Source organism: Garra rufa, chromosome 20, assembly GCF_049309525.1.
Source record: "Garra rufa chromosome 20, GarRuf1.0, whole genome shotgun sequence".
Lineage (NCBI taxonomy): Eukaryota > Metazoa > Chordata > Actinopteri > Cypriniformes > Cyprinidae > Garra > Garra rufa.
In genome coordinates this window covers 10,313,580-10,336,158 of record NC_133380.1, presented here as the reverse complement: position 1 = coordinate 10,336,158, position 22,579 = coordinate 10,313,580, and the positions used below count along the sequence as shown (strand labels likewise).

At 37.5% G+C, this 22,579-nt stretch overlaps 1 protein-coding gene across 1 annotated transcript; it reads right to left on the bottom strand.

The window, feature by feature from the left end:
- Positions 1–1,574: 1,574 nt before the first annotated feature.
- On the bottom strand, positions 1,575–4,017 carry chchd4a (coiled-coil-helix-coiled-coil-helix domain containing 4a). The gene is made up of 3 exons (XM_073825608.1): positions 3,858–4,017; positions 2,034–2,132; positions 1,575–1,903 (listed from the first exon to the last, which is right to left on the bottom strand). Exons 1-3 carry the CDS (start codon positions 3,877–3,879, stop codon positions 1,584–1,586), a joined length of 441 nt encoding a protein of 146 aa, XP_073681709.1. The 5' UTR covers positions 3,880–4,017; the 3' UTR covers positions 1,575–1,583.
- Positions 4,018–22,579: the final 18,562 nt, after the last annotated feature.

Here is a 22,579-nt window from a genome sequence, read left to right as displayed (position 1 = left end):
CAAAAGAACTGTAATTTTAAAGGGATAGTTCACTCAAAAATGAAAATTGTCATTAATTACTCACCTCATTAAAGACCTTTGGAACACAAATCAAGATATTTTTGAAACCTGAGAGCTTCAAGACACATTCAAGATCCAGAAAGGTAGTAAGGACATTGTTAAAATGGTCCATGTGACATCAGTGGTTCAACCATAATTTTATGAAGCTACAAGTACTGCATACTTTTTGTGTGCAAATAAACTAAAATAACTTTGAAGATGAAACAACATGAGGGTGACAGATTTTCATTTTAGGGTGAACTGTCTCTTTAAAAGCAAGGCTCTTCACAAATAACAGTTCCTCTTGATGGCTGTTGTCCTGTGGACATGACAGGACATGAATGTGAAATTCATAAGACTGATTTTGTACTCATTCCTCTGTAGTTTCTAGATTATCATAATCAAAAACTAGTTTCATGAAGATACGAATGGACAAATGATAAACGCATGCCAGTGAATCCAAAGGACTACAGGACATTTGAGAGATTAATTCACAGTTTTGTATTTTATTTGCTTCTTGTCTTACTACATTTCAGTCAAGTGTTTTTAAAAATGCATTTGAATGTCACACAATTGAAAAATGGAAAAAAAAAAAAAAAAAAAAAAACGTATGAACGGATTCAAAATGTCTTATGCATGATTTAGACAATTTTCAGAGAGATATATCACAGATGAAAAGATCAAATTAAGGCTTATGTTCCAAACAGACACTTTTTGATAAACAGCCCAATTTGTAAAAGTCATTGATTGAGTATATCAATAAGCCACATTAGCTTAAACATATTTCAGTGTTACAAAAAGGATCAGATAACAGCGCAATGTTTTAACACTGTTTAATGTTAACTATTGAAAACGTATGTAGAAACAGCCCTCAATGATACTTTAAGATACTTCAACTGAACCAAACCTACCAGTCTTTGGAACAACAGATAAACAGAAGATCTGCTCGATTATAGGGTGTTCTTTCGCCATTATAATCGTTAACACCCACAATTATGTATGTATCATTAGTTGACAGGTAAGGCTACTGGTTTACTCACTCACACCCTCTAATGTTAGTACTTAGTATGTAACCTTGGGCTACATGCATTTGAACTTATAAGAACATTTCTTCATGTTCTACAACAAAAACAGCGCATGAAATGATTATAGACTTGAGTATTTACTCTCAAAACTGCTTAGCTGTGGTTGTAATGTAATGCCAAATGGCCTTTGATCTGTTGTTGTACACAAGTCAAACAAGCTTAGCTTAGGTTGTGGAGCAAATAATAACCAGAAAATACAAAGCCGGATGGCGTCTAATGGCGCAAACTCACCTGTCACTCATACAGATCTTCCTCACTTTTATAGGTCCCTCAAGTGCATGTTAATGTCATTTTAAATCACAAAACCTGAAAAATAAGGGCTTCCCAAATCTCTGTGCATCATGCAGTCAGGTAAAGAGCATCGATCCAGTGGTACAGTTAGATATTTTCTTTTCATTCTCGAAAATGCAGCTGTCTCTGTTGTGAGGTGCAGACGGAGGGAATGAGGGCTAAATAATATTAGCTAGCTGCTGGGTTTTCTGTGGCTGCTGGTGTTGAATCAGGAGAGGATGTAGGGAGAGAGTCAGTGGATTCAGTAGGTGCAGAATCCGCCCCGCCAGAGGGGGCGCTGTCGTCTTCCTGAGGGTAGAGCTCAGGATATTTCTGCATACATTCTTGCATACTCCTGAAGTTTTCCACACACTCGGAACCTTTTACTTCCTCTTTGCTATAGTGGAAACAAGAAAAGGCTTCTTTGAACTGTTGTCCACATGGGCCACTGGCCATGCCGCCTAAACACGGGCAGTTCCAGTTTATGTCACCATTGGGGAGAATAAGACCTGTAGGATTAAAGTACAAATAAGTATAATGTGGACAAGATGAATCAGGTTTTTGGCATAACTACACTAAAAGGTATTTTTTTATTCAAGGATTAATATTTAGGATTAGTATATCTGTTCAAAGGCTTACCGTGATCCTCATACGGATCATTCGGATCATCTTCGATAAGCTCAGCGTTACTGGGTGCTTCATGATCCTCCTTGGTGACAAATATGATGCGATCTTTACCTAGTGAGAGACAAGAAGGAAGTTACACAATGTTAATAGTTTTAGGGGGAGATCGAACAATCAGCCACTGAAAAGCAAGAGTTATTATTAAGAAAAAAAATTGAGTGTGTGTGTGTATGTATATATATATATATATATATATATATATATATATATATATACATACACACACACACACACACTACCAGTCAAAAGTTTTTGAACAGTAAGATTTTCGATGTTTAAAAAAAAAAATAAAAAGAATTCTCCTCTGCTCAACAAGCCTGCATTCATTCGATCCGAAGTACAACAAAAACAGGTACAATTTTGAAATATTTTTACTATTTAAAATAACTGTTTTCTATTTGAATATATTTTAAAATGTAATTTTTTTTTTGGGGGGGGGGGGGGATGCTTTAAATTGATCAAAAAAATGCTAAAGACATTTATAATGTTACAAAAGAATTAGATAAATGCTGTTCTTCTGAACTTTCTATTCATCAAAGAAACTGGAAAAATTCTACTCGGCTGTTTTCAACGACAACAATAATAAAAATTACATTTTAAAATATATTCAAACATAAAACGGTTATTTAAAATAAATAAATATAATATTATTATTATTATTATTATTATTATATATATATATATATATATATATATATATATATGTATATATATATATATATATATATGTATATGTGTGTGTGTGTGTGTGTGTTATTATTAGTCATTTTAAACATTTTACTGTTTTTGCTGTACTTTGGATCAAATAAATGCAATCTTGGTGACCAGAAGAGTCTTCTTTAAAAACATAAAAAATCCACAAAAAATCTTACTGTTTAAAAACTTGACTGGTAGTATGGTAACTGAATTAAAGCTGAACTAAAATATTTTAGATGAAATTTACAAAACAATGTTGCATAATAATAATAAAGTTATAAAAAATTGAGCTGAAAATGAAAAAAAAAAAATCACAATTATTTAAAAAAAATTAGAAACTCTTATTCATTTTAAAATTAAACTTTTAAAAACTGAATATATTTCAATAAAAAAATAAAATATATTCTACACATTAATATATTAATAATAACGCTTTTTAAAACTATCCACAAACAGTTAAAGATTAAATAAAAAACGATTGTTCAAAAACATAGTCTGTAGGTAAGAAATAAATGTCTCTTTTTGTATTAGATTTAAATAAATTTAACAATCCAACAATTGCAATGTTGTGTGTTTAGGTTAATATTATATTACAATATTTACATTACTCATAATTACCCATTTAATTGACTTTAGGCTGAACTCCGCAGGTTATGACCTTGCAGGCACCCGCTACATGTAAAATGACACAAAATGGCTATGATGACCAAATGACTACATCATAATAATAAACCAGATAGACGACTTATTGAAAATGTATTGTATTACAAAAGAAATGTATGTTTTATTGATCGCTTGCTGGCTTTTGTCAACTCGAATTTTCGTCTGTAATTTCATAATTAATTTAATAATTTATCGCCAAACTCACTCGCACACATAAAATATAAAATAATCTACCACGAAACACTTGACCACAACTGAAAAGATTATTTTGAACTCATTAATATTAAATAACTTACTGATGTTATCTAGCTTCGCTGGTGAGAGTGACTTTTAAGGGCATGAGCATTAGCTGCACCGCTAAACGACAGTGAAAGATGGATATAAAATGAATTTAAACGGTCCAAATTAGTTCAGTCATACCTTCCTGCTTGCAGTACGACATGTCTGCCGACAGATCCGTCTGTTTGCCGTTTATCCGGTCAGTGAATCGCAAACACCGGTACAATGATCAATCCACACGCCAGTTACATCAACTCCAGCATGGAGGCAGCTACAGTAACCACGTGACGTCACAGCCGGATTGAGTCAAAATAAAAGTCAGCGTGAGATTTCAAAATAAAAGTAGAGGAATTAACGATTCTCTGGACCGAACAAGTGATTCGTTTAATAAGTTTGCTACTTTTCAAATATATCCACCTTATTTTTTACATAAGCGCGGGAGCGGGCATTTGTAATGTGTCTAGCTTGAGGTCTCGTTTTGCTGCTTGATATTGCAAACTGGTGTGTTTTACCATATTATTTTAAAGTATTATCTTAAATTATGAACACAATGGTTTGTAGTCCAAACAGTTTCACTATTTACTGTACTTCGTTATTCTTCGTTATTATTTCCCTACGGCGGAAAACTCAAATATCAAGAGTGAAGTAAACACAAACGTCAATGTATACATTATGAAATTGATTTATATACATTTTTCAAAACTTACAACTTGTGTTGTGGCATCATTTTTTACCACAGTCTACGGTTTTTCACTCCTAAATGTAGTTTTGGTATTTGTTTACCAAGGGACAGCACTCAAGAGCATGTCTGAAGCATATGATGTATGAAGAAGATGAAAGAAATCAAGGTAAATATCATTCATCAACAAGATAATTTCAAGACAAAACTATAGGCCATTTTAATAAAAAAAAATGTTGTGTTCATGATTGATTTTTCATGGGAATCAGAGGAAGAAACAATACATTTTTAACAGATATCTTAAATATCATTGTAAGTGTGTGAAAAGGGCATTTATTTGGTCAAGTAATGTTTAAGAAACAACCTAATTTATGAAATAATCATTTATTAAAATAAATAATAAATAAGCTTTTCATTGGTGTGTGTGGTGTGTTAGGATATGACAATATCTGGCTGAGATACAACTATTTGAAAGTCTGTAATCTGAGTGTGCAAAAAATCTAAATATTTCAGAAAAAGTTGTCCAAATTAAGATTTTAGCAATGCATATTACTAATGAAAAATTAAGTTTGAATATATTTACAGTAGGAAGTTTACAAAATATTTTAATGGAACATGATCTTAATATCCTAATGGTTTTTGGCATAAAAGAAAAATCAGTAATTTTGACCCATACAATGTACTTTTTTGCTATAGCTACAAATATGTTTGTGCTACATAAGACTTTTTAAGGTTTTGTGGTCCAGGATCACATTTAGTTTTAAGATAGCAACAGGAATAATAATAACATCAGTTATTTTGTTATATTTTATTAAAACATTTTTCATTTTAAATTATTTAAAATACCTTCCTTCGCTATTTTAAGATTTATTTATCACATTTATATTATTATTATTATTATTATTAATGAGTTTAGCTTACGTTGTGTATGATTTGTAGTACAGTTTCAACCATAGCAATCCTGCTTTTATTCCTGTCAGATTTTCTAAAAAGCAGGCCTGTGTACCGGCTGCCCTGTCTCTGCTTTATTACCTTGGGAGTCTCAGTCCTGTGAGACTGAACAGTTGCAGCTATTTTACTGTCATGCCCTCAGACTTCACTGACAGCTTGTCAGGTAACAGCGTGCAGGCTGTGTTTTACTAATTAACCAAAGCACCTGAGGTGAACTAGAGCCCTGTGCTTTTCTGCTGACAGCTTTTTATCCACACACCTCATTACAGAAGACAGATACGGAGGAACACAAACAGAGCCTAATACTTTTATTGGTGTTTGTGATACATTGGGTTGTTGTGAGGTTTATACTTGATTTGTTAAGTGGAAAAAGTTTAACAGCTAAAACTTTACATACAGTTGAGGTCAAAAGTTTACATACACCTTGCAGAATCTGCAAAATGTTCATTATTTTACCAAAATAAGAGGAATCATACAAAATGCATGTTATTTTTTATTTAGTACTGACCTGAATAACATATTTCACATAAAATACGTTTACATACAATCCACAAGAGAAAATAATAGTTGAATTTATAAAAAATGACCCCGTTCGAAAGTTTACATACGCTTGATTTTTGTGTATTTGAACCCTTTCCAACAATGACTGCATGATTTTGAGACCCATCTTTTCACACTGAGCACAACTGAGGGACTGTTTTGTCTTCTGGAAAACATGTAAGTATCTTTTGTAGCTTCTGAAGCGCAGTTCTAAATGAAAAAAATATGATATTTAGGCAAAATAAGAAAAATATACACATCTTTATTCTGTTCATAAGTTTTCACCCCTGGCTTTTAATGCATCATTTTTCCTTCTGAAGCATCAGTGAGCGTTTAAACCTTCTGTAATAGTTGCATATGAGTGCCTCAGTTGTCCTCAGTGTGAAAAGATGGATCTCAAAATCATACATCGTTGTTGGAAAGATTTCAAATACATAAAAATGCTGAAAAAAAAACAAATTTGTGGAACCCAAAAGATTTTTTTCTAAAGAACAGCTGGCAGTTTAACTGTTCAGGACAAACAATGAACTCATAAACAACTATTACTAAACAAACAAACAAAAACAAAAAACACAGCTGTGGATCATTCAGGCAACAACACAGTATTAAGAATCAAGCGTCTGTGAACTTTTGAACAGGGTAATTTTTAAATTATAAACTATTATTTTCTCTTGTCCACTATATGTAAACGTCTTTTATGTGAAATAACGTATTCAGGTCAGTACTAAATAAAAAAATAACATGAATTTTGTATGATCGCTCGTATTTTGGTAAAATAATTAACATTTTGCAGATTCTGCAAGATGTATGTAAACTTTTGACCTCAACTGTACAAATACATACACCGTATTTTGTTTTTTACTTACCACTAGGTGGCAGTATCTGTTGTTTATCACTGTCACCTTAGTGGGTAATGTTATCAAAAATATAAAATGAATACAAACTCCATACACCTCACCTGCCTCTACATCTTGTTCGCCCTTTCCTCTGGCTTGTCTTTAAGATTTTGCCCTCTGATAGCAACCTGTAGACTTTTGTATAGTGAATGGCCTTTGAGCTTGTATCAGCTCATCTGGTTTTGGCATGGGAAAATACTAACGTACATTGAATCTACATCCTGAGGAAATTATGTCACACCTATCACCTTCATTTATCATTGAGGGCTGCTGTCGCACGTGGTGAACATCTAATTTTGTGTTATAAGTACAAAATCTTATGGGTTTGGAAACGGCATCAGAACTATTCCTTTAAAGCTATGTTTTGCCTGTGTGGTCGGTTTAGCTGTAATTGGGAACTGTCAGGTCAAATAAAGGCGCTTTTAGGATATGATGAATATGAGAGATAATTATAGCGTCCTAAAGCTAGAAATCCCTTGCTTTCGTTTACACAACAGCTATATTGTGTGTGTGTAAAATAAATAGGGCATTCTTGAATTTATTGAAGCTGTGTAGGCGGTCTGTTACTTCCTTGGAGCGGTTTTGCTCGTTGACTGGCTGTCTTATGTAATTGCTTCTGTCTGTGTTGTGTTTGTTGGAAGCGCGGGTCAAACTATCTTCTTTTGTTATTTGCTACTTGTGGGTGCAGACTCTCTATAGCCGGTAATTCTTAAAAACCGTTTCAGATCATGTAATATTCAATTCAAGCAGTTAAAGAGAAGGCAGATTTTCACAGATTGGTGGGTGGCTGCCTGGCAATCTCACACATTGCCTTCCTTCATACAGCCTGAGTCCCCAGACGTTGCCTCATGCATGCTCTGTTCCATTCTTCATGATCTGTCCAGAGCAGTGTAAAACAGGCCATTGTGGATGGACAATTGTTTTTGTCACAAGGGGAGAAAAAAATCCCCTACTGCTTTTGTATTGAGGAAAATCATACATGTTGGATGGATGCTCTGTTGTTTTGGAGAAATGCATTAAAATTCACTAAAAAATAAAAATAAAGATTAAAAAAGCAGTGTCTTAGAACCATTTTTGGTTAATGAAACTTTCAATGAACAGTTCTTAAAAGAATCTTAAAGGGACAGTTCACTCAAAAATAAAAATTCTGTCATTAATTACTCATCCTCATGTTGTTCCAAACCCATAAGACGTTCGTTCATCTTCAGAACACAAATTACAATATTTTTGATTAAATCCGAGAGCTTTCTGACCCTGCTTAGGCAGCAATGCAACTGACACAAGGAGAATATCCTAGCTGAAGATGAACTTTGGAACGACACAAGGGTGACGTTTTTGGGTGAACTATCCCTTTCATTTTTATTTAAACACTTTAACATAGTAAATACAGTTGAGGTCAAAAGTTTACATACACAAAAGGATAACTATTTTACCAAATTAAGATAAAATTATACATAAAATTGCATGTTGTTTTTTATTTAGTACTGACCTGAATACGATATTTCACATAAAAGACGTTTACATATAGTCCACAAGTGTAAATAATAGTTGAATTTATACAAATGACCCTGTTTAAAAGTTTACATCCCCTTGATTCTTAATACTGTGTTGTTACCTGAATGATCCACAGCTGTTTTTTTTTTTTTATTTTTTTTTTTTAGTGATAGTTGTTCATGAGTCCCTTGTTTTTAAAAAGTTAAAATGCCCACTGTTCTTCGGAAAAAATATTTTAGGTCCCACAAATTCTTTGGTTTTTCAGCATTTTTGTGTATTTGAACCCTTTCCAACAATGACTGTATGATTTTGAGATCCATCTTTTCACACTGAGGACAACCGAGGGACTCATATGCAACTATTACAGAAGGTTCAAACACTCACTGATGCTTCTGAAGGAAACACAATGCATTAAGAACCAGGGGTTAAAACTTTTGAACAGAATGATGATTTTTCTTATTTTGCCTAAATATCCTATTTTTTTATTTTTTATTTTCATTTAGTACTGCCCTTCAGAAGCTACAGAAGATACGTACATGTTTCAAAGAAGACAAAATAAGTTAAATTTAACCGGATCTTCAAATTAAAAAAGTTTTCACCCCCTTAATGCATTGTGTTTCTGGAGCATCAGTGAGCATTTGAACCTTCTGTAATAGTTGCATATGTGTCCCTCAGTCGTCCTCAGTGTGAAAAGATGGATCTCAAAATCATACAGTCATTGTTGGAAAGGGTTTCAAATACACAAAAGTGCTGAAAAACCAAAGACTTTGTGGGACCTGTAGGATTTTTCTAAAGAAGGGAGGCAATTTAACTGTTCAGGACAAACAAGGGACTCATGAACAACTATCACTAAACAAAAAAAGAAAAGAAAACACAACACAACTGTGGGTCATTCTGGTAACAACACAGTATTAAGAATCAAGTGTACTGACACTTTTAAACTAGGTCAAAAGTCTTTTATGTGAAATATCTTTTTCAGGTCAGTGCTAAATAAAAAATAACATGCATTTTGTATAATTCCTTTTATTTCGGTCAAATAATTAACATTTTGCAGATTCTGCAAGGTGTATGTAAATGTTTGACCTTAATTGTAACAAGGTCTAAAAATGAGATTTCAATTTGACCTTTATTTTTATTACAATTATGAATGTAATTATGAGGTCTCCTTTTTCTTTAACCTTTACAAGAAAAGTAAAAATGCTTGGGTCTTACCATCAGATTAGTCTGGGCTCAGAAGCGTATCAATTTTCTTTATGTTTTCTCCTTTTAACACAACCCAGCACTCCGTTTCTATTCTCAATACAGTTTTAGCAGTAGCAGTTTTTATGCTCAGGGGCTATTGAGGAATTTATTAAAAATGAACCTGGAACAAATAACTCAGAGAATCAGTGCTCCCCATGACCTGTATTTAATTCTCCCTCATCTTGAAGCAGCATGGGGTCAGCTAATATTTTATAGATTATAGCATAGTCGTAGTGCCTGTGGCGTTCCATGTTCTTTTCTTCCGTCTGCAGCCATAGTCTGAAAGTCTGAGAGAGAGAATGTCCTATATGCTGTGACAAAAACAAAAGATATCCAGTCGGCTAACAATCAATACTAGCAGAGATCTCAAGCCATTATCCAGAGTTATTGACTGTGGTTTTGTGGCTTTATAGTAACTGTCTGTTCCCTGTGTATTTATGATGATTGGTTAAAACATTTATCCACAACTGTCTGTCTGGGAATAAATTGTGATAAGAGTCAATAAAATGCTTTTAAGCTTTACGTTTGACGTTATAAATGCAAGAATGTGATGTTTTTTGACATTTTTTCTTTAGTGCATGATTTATTCTGTCACATATCTATTATATAATCTATTGAGGCCCCCGTGCTGAAGTGTCATCATTTTCTCTGTGCTAAAACTGCATTGGGCACCTGATGACATCTTTGATTTAACAGGAAGACGTGTCTGTCATAGCCCGTTAAATCATTCACATCCTTTTTGACTTCACAGCTGTGTGAGCTTTGATGAAATCAGCAACACAAGGCAACTTCAGATAACCTCTTTTTGCTCTGTCTTGCTTTCATCTCTTGTCGGTGATGATTGTGAGTTCTGGTCCTATTATCGGTTCGGTATTTCTTAAATGTGCCATACATTTAGGCCAAGCTGGTTAATAACTGATGTTTTGGGGTTCAAATCTGTGCGCTGACTAATTAAAAACAGTAAATAAAACAGGTGGTGGAATATGGGTCAGACTAAGCTTTTACTAACTCATCAAACAATAAATCATTGTGTGATGTAGATTTAAATATGAAAATATATAAATCGAAGTTACATGAGTTTTAAACCATGTCAAACTGTGTAGCAAAGCCATGTGATTCTATGGCTTTACTAATGTAAATGGTAGCTGTTGTGCTCTGGGTAGTTTCTAGGGTGTTACCATGTGATGGTTGCTAGGGTGTTTCTATGTGGTTGTTATTGTGGTTCCAAGGCTTTGCAATGTGGTTGCTATGGTGTTCTGGGTGGTTACCGAATGTGGTTGCTATGGTGTTCTGGGTGGTTACCGAATGTGGTTACTATGTGTTCTGTATGGTTCCAACGGAATTGTTGTGTGGTTGCTAGGGTGTTGCTATGCTGTCTGATCACTGTCTGAAAACAAATAACACATCTCTTTTCAACAAAGCAGAATGTTTGAGTTAACATTCATATCTGTCACGTAAATAATACGGAATGACTTGTGTTATAAGCAATAGCAGTACTATTGACAATAAAATACTAACAATAATTGATAATGAACATTAGTGTAGTATAAACTGTGATCCAGACTTGAAAAACGGATCCAAAAAGTTAGAAGAACACTGCTAACATTGAGTTTCCTTATTGATGACATAGAGGAATGAGCTGAATTCTTAGTTTTGTTTCCCACTCCCACTTACAATCCAGACAGCCATCTTTCCAAGACAAAGAGGACCGCTGAACTCATCAATCATTATGTTAGTGCTGTTCTCATCTGAGACCCATCTGATTCGTTCTCATAGAATGGAAAGGTTAAGGTCTTTTTAAGCACAACAATTCTCAGATGAATGTATGCCAGTGTCCCTCAGAGGCCACCGAATCCCTTGAGAAAGTGGGACACTGTTGTGGAACACAGATAGTCACATGAGGGCATTTGATCCTCGCTGCTTCCAAAGAGATTGATTTACCAGAAAACGATCATTAGTTACAATGGGTTGCAAGCAGAGACTCCGCTACTGGACACGTGTTTCTCTTTCAGGATCCCTGAATAGTAGACAACAGATGAAACAAGCGGCACATTAGCTTCAGGGCCGTCATGATTCAATTGAGTACTCGATTTAAAAAAAATCCTCAATTGCGTTTTGCCTGTGTTGAGTAACCGGTAGAATACCAGAAGTGGCACATTCCACAGATGACAATCTATGAAACGCATTATTAGACTGTTTTCCAAGGCTGCAGGATATATTAAACCCATTCAAAATCATAATAAAGCATAATGCTATTTTGAATTCACAAATGCTATGATTCAATGAAATAAATGTATGTGATGCTTAATATATGCACTTTAATTATTTACATGTGTGAATGTATCTCTGCATCTCAGAGTAGCTCCGTTCACAGTAAATGCTGCTCCACACAAACATTGAGCATCTCAAACTCCATCTTTGCATATTGTTGTGAGTTTGGGTTTATTATAATGTTCATCTGGAATGGTAATGACCAAATATTTAAGATTAAGTGGACATTTGAATTAAAAATTTGTTTAGTCAGTATTAATAAAGGATTAGATCGTGCAGTAAAGTGTAAAAACAATCATCAGACCAGTGACACTCTTTGCAGTTATTTGTTATAATGCATAATGTACATTAGCTCTATTATCTATTTTAACAGTTTAGTTCAATAAAACCACATGGTTACTTGCTTTTGACACTTTATTTGAACTAATTATTGCCTGATTGCTATTATATATGTATTTTAAATCATTTTAAAGGCTGTTGTTCATTTAGGAACCAATAACTAATCAAAATAATCATAGGTGCCAATTTCCTGTTTCAGTGGGAAGTATCTCAGCACAGGAAGAGCCAGGCATTTTTAACACTCTCACTTGTACCTTTGGCCTAATTGAAATCACTTGGTCGGGTTTCATTTATTGTGCAAGACAAATCTAGACACATTACACAGGCATAATTCCTCACATCCCCTCCCCGCTGACCCTTTGGAACAGTCTGTCCTCGGGTGGCTCTGTTTTGTAGTTTTAGTGCTCTGGCTTCAGTTCAGTGGGAACTTGAAGAGGCTTTGGGTTTCTCAGTGGAGGGTGTTGAGCCACCGGCGGTCACTATAATTTTTCCTTGTCTGTGTATTGTGTTATGAGCCAGGAAATAGGAGTTTTGTGCGTTAGCATTAAACATTGAATACGATGCAAGTATATTCATGCAAATTTTGATTATAGACTGACCTCTTACCACCACTGGTTTGGAAATAGGCATTTTGAGTAATGAGAGGGTTTATTTCCTAACATCCGTTTACAGGGTTGCAAAAATGTAAATATTGTGACGAGTCTCTCTGGGCTCATCAGCGTCGCCCTGGCAATACACGCACGGCACCTGCACGTCCTCATCACGGGCTGATCGGTCACAGCTGCAGTCCATCATCAAGCGGCTTGAAAAGCCGCCACCGCTCTCATTTCGACAGACAACTGTCTCATGCTGAACGTGCTGGTACTAACCTTTTCTCTCTCGCCAAACAGAAGACAGCGAGCGACCGACAGCCCGACTGAGCACGCCTGGACACCCACCTTCACCAGCACGAGGACTTCACAGGAGCACCAGCCACGAAGACAGCACTCACCTTATTTTTCCCTTCACTTTTAAAAAAGTATTTAAATAAATCCACCCTCCGGGGCTATTTGACCGAGCGACCTTGTTGTGTGATTTCTCACCCGTGACACCTGATGGAGAATGCGGGCAATTGCATGAGAAATCACACACAAGTGTTTGCATTGCACTGCATTAAAATTTTTTTTTTTCTGTTCACCCCCTCAGCACCGATCGGCGCCCTCTCTCCCCATGAAGCTGGACGAACTGCTGCAGCGCCTTACAGAAGTAAGCATCCGCCAGGAGCAAATTGTGGAACACCTGGCCACTCGGCAGGGCAGAGCTGAAGAAGAACTCGCTGCCCTCCGTGCCCAAGCTGCCCAGCCGGTTCCACTACCTGACCCCCGAATGCGGGCTGCCCGGCTCTTACCCAAAATGACGGCTCACGATGATGTTGAAGCATACCTACAAATGTTTGAAAATTCTGCTAACCGAGAGGGATGGCCAATAGAAGATTGGGCTTTGGCGCTGGCACCCCTCCTCACCAGTGAAGCTCAGCGGGCTTATTTCTCTTCCCCCTTGCGATAGCTGGAGACTACACGGAAGTGAAGCGCGAAATCCTCGCCAGGCTGGGTCTGTCCCCCATCTGCGCTGCGCAACAGTTTCATGAGTGGGAGTTTAAAGCCCAGGTGCCAGCCCGAGCCCAGGCCGCTGAACTTGTTCGTTTGGCTCAACATTGGCTGCTGGATGGGGAACCCACTGCAGTTCAGGTAGTGGAACGAGTGGTCATCGCCCTTGTGGAGGCGATCGAGCTGGCGGATGCTGTTCACCATCGGGAGACTGGGGAGAGAGCGCCGCTGTTTCCCCGGAGGGTGGTCCAGGAGCGACGCACGCTGGAGGGCACCTCGCACGCAGTTGGCAGACCGACTTTTCCCTCTCCAATGGACGAGCCAATGTCCACCGCTGAACCCACGACACCTCCGTGGACTTGGCTGGCAGGCTGCATCGTCCATCAGCGCGTCCCACCTGCGGCTCCAGAGGCGGACGTCATGCTGAACGGCAAGCCCGTGCGGGCGCTTCTGGATTTGGGCAGTGCGGTCACCCTCATCCACGCCCAGCTGTGTCCTCCTCACCATGACCAAAAGAGTTACCGATCACGTGTGTGCACGGGGACACCCAACAAGTTCCCGCTCGCCGCGTGAACATCGCTGCCACCCATGGTGCCTGGCCTGTGGAGGCAGGATTGATGGAAAACTTACCAGTCCCCCTATTGCTTGGAAGAGATTGGCCGGGGTTCAACCGCCTGCTTGCCGCTGCCGCTTAGCCCGCCAGCCCGGAAGGGAACCGTCGCCGTCGCAGACGGCCAAGAAGACCCCGCCGCCGGCCAGCGCTGCCAGCTTCGGACAGCGGGAGAGATGGTGAGTCCCCCTCTCATAATACTAACCTCTTCTATGATGTCTTCCAGCAGGCTAGCGAGGGGGGCTCGTTTGTTGAGGGGGGCAACATTGTTGGGGCCAAGTTAGAGCCGTTGACGGTAACGACATCCTCCCACGGCCCCATCCTCTCCCGCACTTCATTGTCCGAAGGGGTCTGCTATACTGCGTCGCCCAGCGAAGGGGGGAGGAGAAGGAACTTTTAGTCGTACCACGAACGAAGACTGAGACCATCCTGGAGTTAGCCCATTCCCATCCGATGGCAGGTCACTTAGGAGCAGCAAATACCATCCAGCGGATCCGGGATCGTTTTCACTGGACTGGCCTGGAGGCCGACGTTAAGGGATTCTGCAAGGCCTGCCCGACCTGCCAACGCACGGCGCCCAGGACTCCTCCCCCCAACCCGCTGATTCCCTTACCTATCATTGAAGTGCCCTTCGAGCGGATCGGAATGGATCTTGTAGGGCCGTTGCCTAAGTCTGCCCGAGGACATGAATATATCCTCGTCATTGTGGGTTACGCCACCCGGTATCCAGAAGCAGTCCCCCTGCGGAAAGCCACAGCGAAAGCCATCACCCAGGAGCTGTTTCTGTTGGCTAGCCGGGTTGGCATCCCGGCCGAGATCCTGACTGACCAGGGAACACCGTTCATGTCCCGGCTAATGGCTGATCTCTGCAGGCTGCTGCGGGTGAAACAGTTGAGGACGACCGTCTACCACCCGCAGACCGACGGACTCGTGGAACGCTTCAATCAAACCCTCAAACATATGCTCCGAAGGGTAGCAGAGGAGGACAAGCGGGATTGGGACCTCATGATCCCCTATGGCCTCTTCGGCATCCGTGAGGTCTCCCAAGCCTCAACTGGTTTCACCCCCTTCAAGCTCCTGTTTGGCCGCCAGCCACAGGGGCTGCTGGATGTTGCTCGGGAAGCTTGGGAGCAGCAGCCTGCCCCCCACCGCACTGTCGTCGATCACATCAAGCAGATGAGGGAGAGGATCGACCGCGTCATGCCATTAGTCCGGGAACACCTCAGCAAGGCACAGCAGGCCCAACAACGCCACTATAATCGGGCAGCCCAACCACGGGAGTTCCAGCCGGGAGACAGGGTCATGGTTCTGGTCCCTACCTCCGCCTGTAAGTTCCTGGCGTCATGGCAAGGCGTGGAGAAGGTTGGACCGGTTACTTACCGCCTGCGCCAACCTGGAAGGAGACAAGCAGAACAATTATTTCACATCAACCTACTGAAGAAGTGGCAAGGGACCCGGGACCAGGTCGCCGCCCTCAGTCTCACCGATCCCTTGGTTGTCGACATGAATCCCCACCTGTCGGCTGCCCAGAAGACCGAGCTGCAGCACCTGGTCAGACAGTTTATGGATGTGTTCTCCTCCAAAATCTAAATTACGAGAATAAAGTTAAAATACTTAGAGAATAAAGCCAAAATATTATGAGAATAAAGTTAAAATTATGAAAATAAAGCCGAAATATTTTGAGAATAAAGTCAAAATTGCGAGAACAAAGTTGAAATATTACGAGAATAAAGTCGAAATTATGAGAATAAAGCTGAAATATTTTGAGAAATACGTTGAGAATAAAGTCAAAATTAGGAAAATAAAGCAGAAATATTAGAAGAATAAAGTCAAAATTAGGAAAATAAAGCAGAAATATTAGAAGAATAAAGTCGAAATTGCAACAATAAAGTTGAAATATTACGAGAATAAAGTCAAAATACTTTGAGAATAAGTCAAAATATTTAAAAAATAAAGTTGAAATTATGAGAATAAAGTCTAAATATTGCAAGAACAACGTTGAAATACTTTGAGAATAAAGTTGAAATTACGAGAATAAAGTGATTTTATTTAATATTTCGAGAATATTTGAAATATTATTAGAATAAGTATAAATGTAAGAGAATAAAAAAAATGTAAGATTACGAGATTGAAGTTGTAATATTTCGAGAATAAAATTGAAATTACGAGAATAAAGTTGAAATACTGAAAATAAAATTATTCTCATAATTTTGACTTGCTGCTCAAGAAACATTTTTCATTATTGGGAATCATTGTTCCCATTTATCCAAATGGCAACTGTTTAGCTGATGAAAATCGAAATTAAGCCCGAATCTCCTACAACGTTATGGAAACAGGGTGTTTTTAACACCACATGCAGCACCTTAGGCCATTTTTAGCTCAGTTTGACTGAAGCGGCTGAAACGGCTCATATGTGTTTTCTATGTGTAATGTGGGTTGCTATGTATGTGTTAGCATGTTCAACTGTTCAATAAGTGTTTTTATAGCACATTAAGTTCTTTTATTTCAAAGGATCTATGAAGATTTTTCATTTTATGATCCGTTTAAATATTCTACTTTTGCACGTATTGCATTTTGGCTTCATTTGAATGTCCCCGATAACCCTGAAACAGATGAGACTCAAAGAAAACATATAATACTGTATATAAAAAGCCATGTAGGAGTGATTGAAGCCGATAGTTCATCTCATACGGTTCTTGCAGCTGTCTAAATGGACAACATCTGAACCCAATAAACTCTATAAAGCGCAGACACAGACTTCATTTGTGGAAGATAACATTTTTATTATTTTTTTTAATCTGGTTTTACCTGCAAGACTCTGTGGGGTTGCATCTTATCCGCTCTAGCTAAATAAACCCACTGCGTCTCACTAGACAGCATACGTTTTGGGAGAATTGAAGCTCTTTGCCCTAAAACTATTTGACCTGATTTTTTTTCCACTGGATAAACTCCAGGCTTTGGATTCATTTTCTGTGTAAATGGAAACTTTTAATTTAAAATGTATCAGATCACCATAACAGGATGTTACAATTTGTGTACAATGTATCATAGTTCAGATTGTTCAATTGTTACCACCTGCATTTGTTGTTACAGTCAGTGTTTGAACAAAAAAAAAAAAGTTTGAATTGAATACACGAACGCACAGGATAATTACAAAGCTTTTATGTAACCTCTCATTTCGGAAATACTATTTTGGGTATAAAAACAAAACATGCTTTGAGCTTTGGACAAACTGATGAGACGGGCAATTTGTCATGCCAGTACTTGTTTTCAAAACACTGAGGTTATTATTGCTTATGTTTCCCACAGTTTTTACTACTGCAGATTCATGTTTCTCCCACTACATGTTTCCCTTCATGTGATGCTACAGTGGATCTGGTCGGAAAAGACTCTTTTGTATGTCTTTCTCAGTGGGAGTAACTGTGGGTTTTGGTTGTGTTAAATCTAAGAGGCAGTTTGTGTTTTTTGGCTCTTGCATATTTCTCATGCGTTTAGCTGGATTAGATGATGTACAGTATTTGGACAAATTCGTGTAATTGCATTAGATAATATCAAAGTAAATTCAGTTTTCTGAGCCAGGAAGAGTTTATCAATGTTTATTTGAATGGAAATATGGATGATATATTTATTGTTTTATAATTGTTTTTGTGAAATACTTTGCTTTAAATATGTGCTGTGTCTATAGTTGCAATCGAAATTATTCAACCCCTTGACCTGGAAGACATAATACTGCAGAGAACAACATTTTCTGAAAACAATCCAACAAAGGCATCAGTACATTTTAGAGAAAGTTTATTAAAGGAGCAGTTCACTTTCAGAACAAAAATGTACAGATAATGTAATCACCCCATTGTCATCCAAGATGTTCATGTCTTTCTTTCTTCAGTCGTAAGGAAATTATGCCTTTTGAGGAAAACATTTCAGGATTTCTCTCCATATAATGGACTTCTATGGTGCCCCCGAGTTTGAACTTCCAAAATGCAGCTTCAAATGGCTCTAAACGATCACAACAGAGGAAAGAAGGGTCTTATCTATCAAAACGATTGGTTATTTTCTAAAAAAAAATACAATTTATATACTTTTTAACCTCAAATTCTCATCTTTTTTAGCTCTGTGTGTACTCTGTGTAGAGATTAAAAAGTATATAAATTGTAAATGTTTTTAGAAAATAACCGATCGTTTCGCTAGATATGACCCTTCTTCCTTCGGTTGGGATCATTTAGAGCCCTTTGAAGCCACATTTAAACTGCATTTTGGAAGTTCAAACTTGGGGGCACCATAGAAGTCCATTATATGGAGAGAAATCCTGAAATGTTTTCCTCAAAAAACATAATTTCTTTACGACTGAAAAAAGAAAGACATGAACATCTTGGATGACAAGGGGGTGAGTACATGATCTGTAAATTTTTGTTCTGAAAGTGAACTACTCCTTTAAGACACATTTGAGTAATTCTGTGAACGTTGGTGAATAATGAAAAAAAAAAATAGAATTGGCTCTAAATGTTCATGTTCAAAATTATTCAACCCCCAAAAGTCAAATTTGGTGCAGAACCTTTTATTCTTTAAAACCACAAATAAACGCTGCTTAAAAGTGCTTAGAAGCTTCCTACTGCAACCTTCACCCATTCCTGGCCTGGAAAAGCTCTCAGATCAAATCTTTGGTTTTCACTTTGCGACTCAAGAAGAATCAAATCTGGAGACAGAACAGGCCACTCAAGAACATTCTACGACCGAACCCTGAACCAAGCATAAGTAGATTTGGATGTGTACTTTGGGATGATGGTCCTGCAGGATCATCAGCTTCAGACTTTGCACCAAAGGCATCACAATTCTTGCCAAAATGGACTGATACTTCAAAGAATCCATGATTTCCTTCATACAGTCATGATTTACACTTCCTGCTACAGTAAAACAACCCCATAACAGGACTGATACACATCCAAGTTTAACGACAGAGATGTGTGTTCTTCTGCTTATAAGCTTTGCCTTTTTTGCACCAGACGTACTGCTGATCCATAGGTCCAAAAAGTTCCAGTTTGGTCAGATCACTCCATAAAACATTCTTCCCGAGCTCCACAGGTCTATCCAAATGAATTTGAGCTTATAGTCAGCATTTTAAGTTCTTCTTGATCAAGAGTAGCATTCGCCAAGATGCCTCAACATGAAAGTCTTGCTTGTCTTGTGTTCATCTTATACTCTGCATTGAAATTTTTTTCCACTTTTAATTGGGTCATCTTGAAAGTCTTTGGTTGTACATTGCAGGTTTTTCCTCAGCTGTTTCTTCAACACCCTCAAAAGTTTTCTGGTGGAACACAACTTTTCCGCTAAGGAATAAGGCTGCCAGCTGTGTCTCTATAGGAACTTTTGATGTCTTGGAAATCTTTATATAGCCTTTGACTTAGAAAGTAATACAGTTATTTCTTCTTTATAGCTTTTGTGAGAGCTCTGTTGACTTTGCCATATTTGCTACTCAACTTCAGCACATGATTGGGCTAAATGTATGTAGATGTAACAGCTTAAGCTAATTCTGTTTTCTAAAAGAGTTTCTAAAGGTTTAATTGTGTTTTAAGACTGTTGTACCTAGCATACATTTGAGTTACAAAAAAAAGCAGTGTTGAATAGGGGTTGAAAAATTATGACATAGCTGTGTTATTTAAAAAAAATCCTATAACTTAAAAGTATTACATTATATATTGACATTATCACTTTTAATACGCTAATAAACAGTTATAGATGCATGCATGATTTCATTACATGCAATATAATACATATGACATTTATACATATTTAAGTGTTGCTTAATGCTTTCTAAGACTGATGAATGTCACATTCAACATTTTTATTTGTCTATTTGATGTTGGGTTTGTATAACCACAATATATATGATGGATTTGTTTTGTGTGAGTTGCGCTTTTGCTGATCGACTTTGTGTTCCCTAGAATTTCTCTTTCATTATAATACAGTACAAACTTGTCACATATTGTTCCCTTGCACAGTTAGGTTGTTATGCAACATGACCAAAGTCTTGGTAATTTATAAATTCATAAATTAAATGTATTGCTTTGAAAAAATTGTTCTAGACATCTAATATCTCTGATAAGTCTTGAAAACTATTTCTGAATGGCTTTAAATGAATCATACAGCGGGTAGTGGTGGCATATGAGGTCATATTTACCATAGGATGAACTTCATCACCTTGCTGAACTTTGCTTCTATTTCCAGCAGTGTCAATATCAGCAGGTTCATCTGTAGCTTTCCGCAAGCACCTACACTTTTGTTGTTTTGTAAATTTCCAAGCATCCCTGGTTTAAATTTAGCATGTTTTTATGTCTCTGTTTGTGTCTGCAGACTGCCGTAATCTTTCAAATCTGAACTTGTTCAGGTTTTCATTTGTGCTTCACTTTCAATCGAATTCCAGCCGCACTCTCGGGGCCCCCCGGGGCCTCCTCATCATGTCTGAGCCCTAATGGAGGTGCACCTGGCCTGCTTGCGGAATTCCGCACACGGGGTGGAACAATGCTCAGCGGTTCTTTGTTCCCAGTGGAGCATCCGAGCACCGCGGCGCGGGCCGTGTGAAGACCTGAGGGGGGAGCGAGGGGGTTTGAGTGGGTGGGTGGGGGGGTCTGCTCTCTGAACTTACTCTGTGAAAGTGATCTCTGACCTTTGATATCCAGAGAAGAACAACAAACATGACGTTTGTGGTATGACAGATGTCTAATGTTGATAAACCGTTCAAAGACTGATTGTGCTGCTGCTGTACACTGTATTATGCAATGTTTAGAGGTGCTGCACCTTCTTTTGTTTCATTTCTTAGCATTAGATCTGAGAGCTTTTATAGTCTCACTTGTTTCTGGGTATTATAGTAACCTGAAATAACCTTCAAAGTGTTTGCTACTAAAGGTTTATATAGGTGCCTAATATAGCTATTTTAGGTGCTATAAAATGAGTACATATATACATGAGAGTCAGTTGGTATTACTAAGATGTTCATATCTTTCTTTCTTCAGTCGTAAGGAAATTATGTTTTTTGAGGAAAACATTTCAGGATTTCTTTCCATATAATGGACTTCTATGGTGCCCCCGAGTTTGAACTTTCAAAATGCAGCTTCAAAGGGCTCTAAACGATCACAGCCGAGGAAAGAAGGGTCTTATCTAGCAAAATGATCGGAAGAACAACATGATAAGATAAGACCCCTTTTTCTCGGCTGGGATCATTTAGAGCACTTTGAAGCTGCATTTTGAAAGTTCAAACTCGGGGGCACCATAGAAGTCCACTATATGGAGAGAAATCCTGATTTTTTTTCCTCAAAAAACATAATTTCTTTACAACTGAATTAAGAAAGACATGAACATCTTGGATGACAATACATTTTCTGTAATTTTTTGTTCTGAAAGTGAACTACTCATTTCTACTCCAAGTCGTTTAAAAAAAAATATATATATAAACATTGAAATGGTGGCTATCATAAAAACTTGATGGATTTATTCAAACTTAAATACTGAAGAACAGTAAAATTTATAGCCTAATGAATATGTTACATGGTGCATAGGCTATATTTAGCAAAATGCTTCTCTCTAGAGTTCATGTTTCTTGTTGACTAATGAGTTTATGGTCAAAAATATATGTTTTGTTTTTCTGAGGTGAATGTGACCTTGTTTACAAGCTGTTATATTGACATCTTTCCACGGTTGAAACATGAAAACGTTTAATCTAGTGCTTTTCATGTTTAAATTGTGCCTTTTTTCACCTGTTGTCAAAACATCTAAAACATAAATATATTTTTCTCACAGAAAAATACTGTAGTTTCTGTGTAAGTTCAAGAAATAACATCTTGTAAAAGCAGGATTTTACTACACAAAGCATTTGTATTGAATGGAATAGGATAGAAATTCCTTTGGAATAGATCATACTTCACTGTAAAAAAAAAGTTTCAAAATCATAAATAAAGCAAAGGTTGTTGGAGTATGTTTTACAAGAAAATACTTTTTCAGTCTTTCACAGTTTCAAAAATATCATGTTTGTTTCATTGTTCATAATGCTCCTCTCTAGAGTTTTTTCTTGGTGAATGTGACCTTGTTTACAAACTGTTATAGACATCTTTCCACGGTTAAAACACCGGATGAGCTAATGCATTAGACAGGATTTCAAAAAGTTATACTTTTGGATGTTCATTCATGTTTATTTCAGACTGTAAATGGTATTAAAGCAGTGAACTGGGGTGCCACAGGGATCTGTCACACCACGTTAAACACCA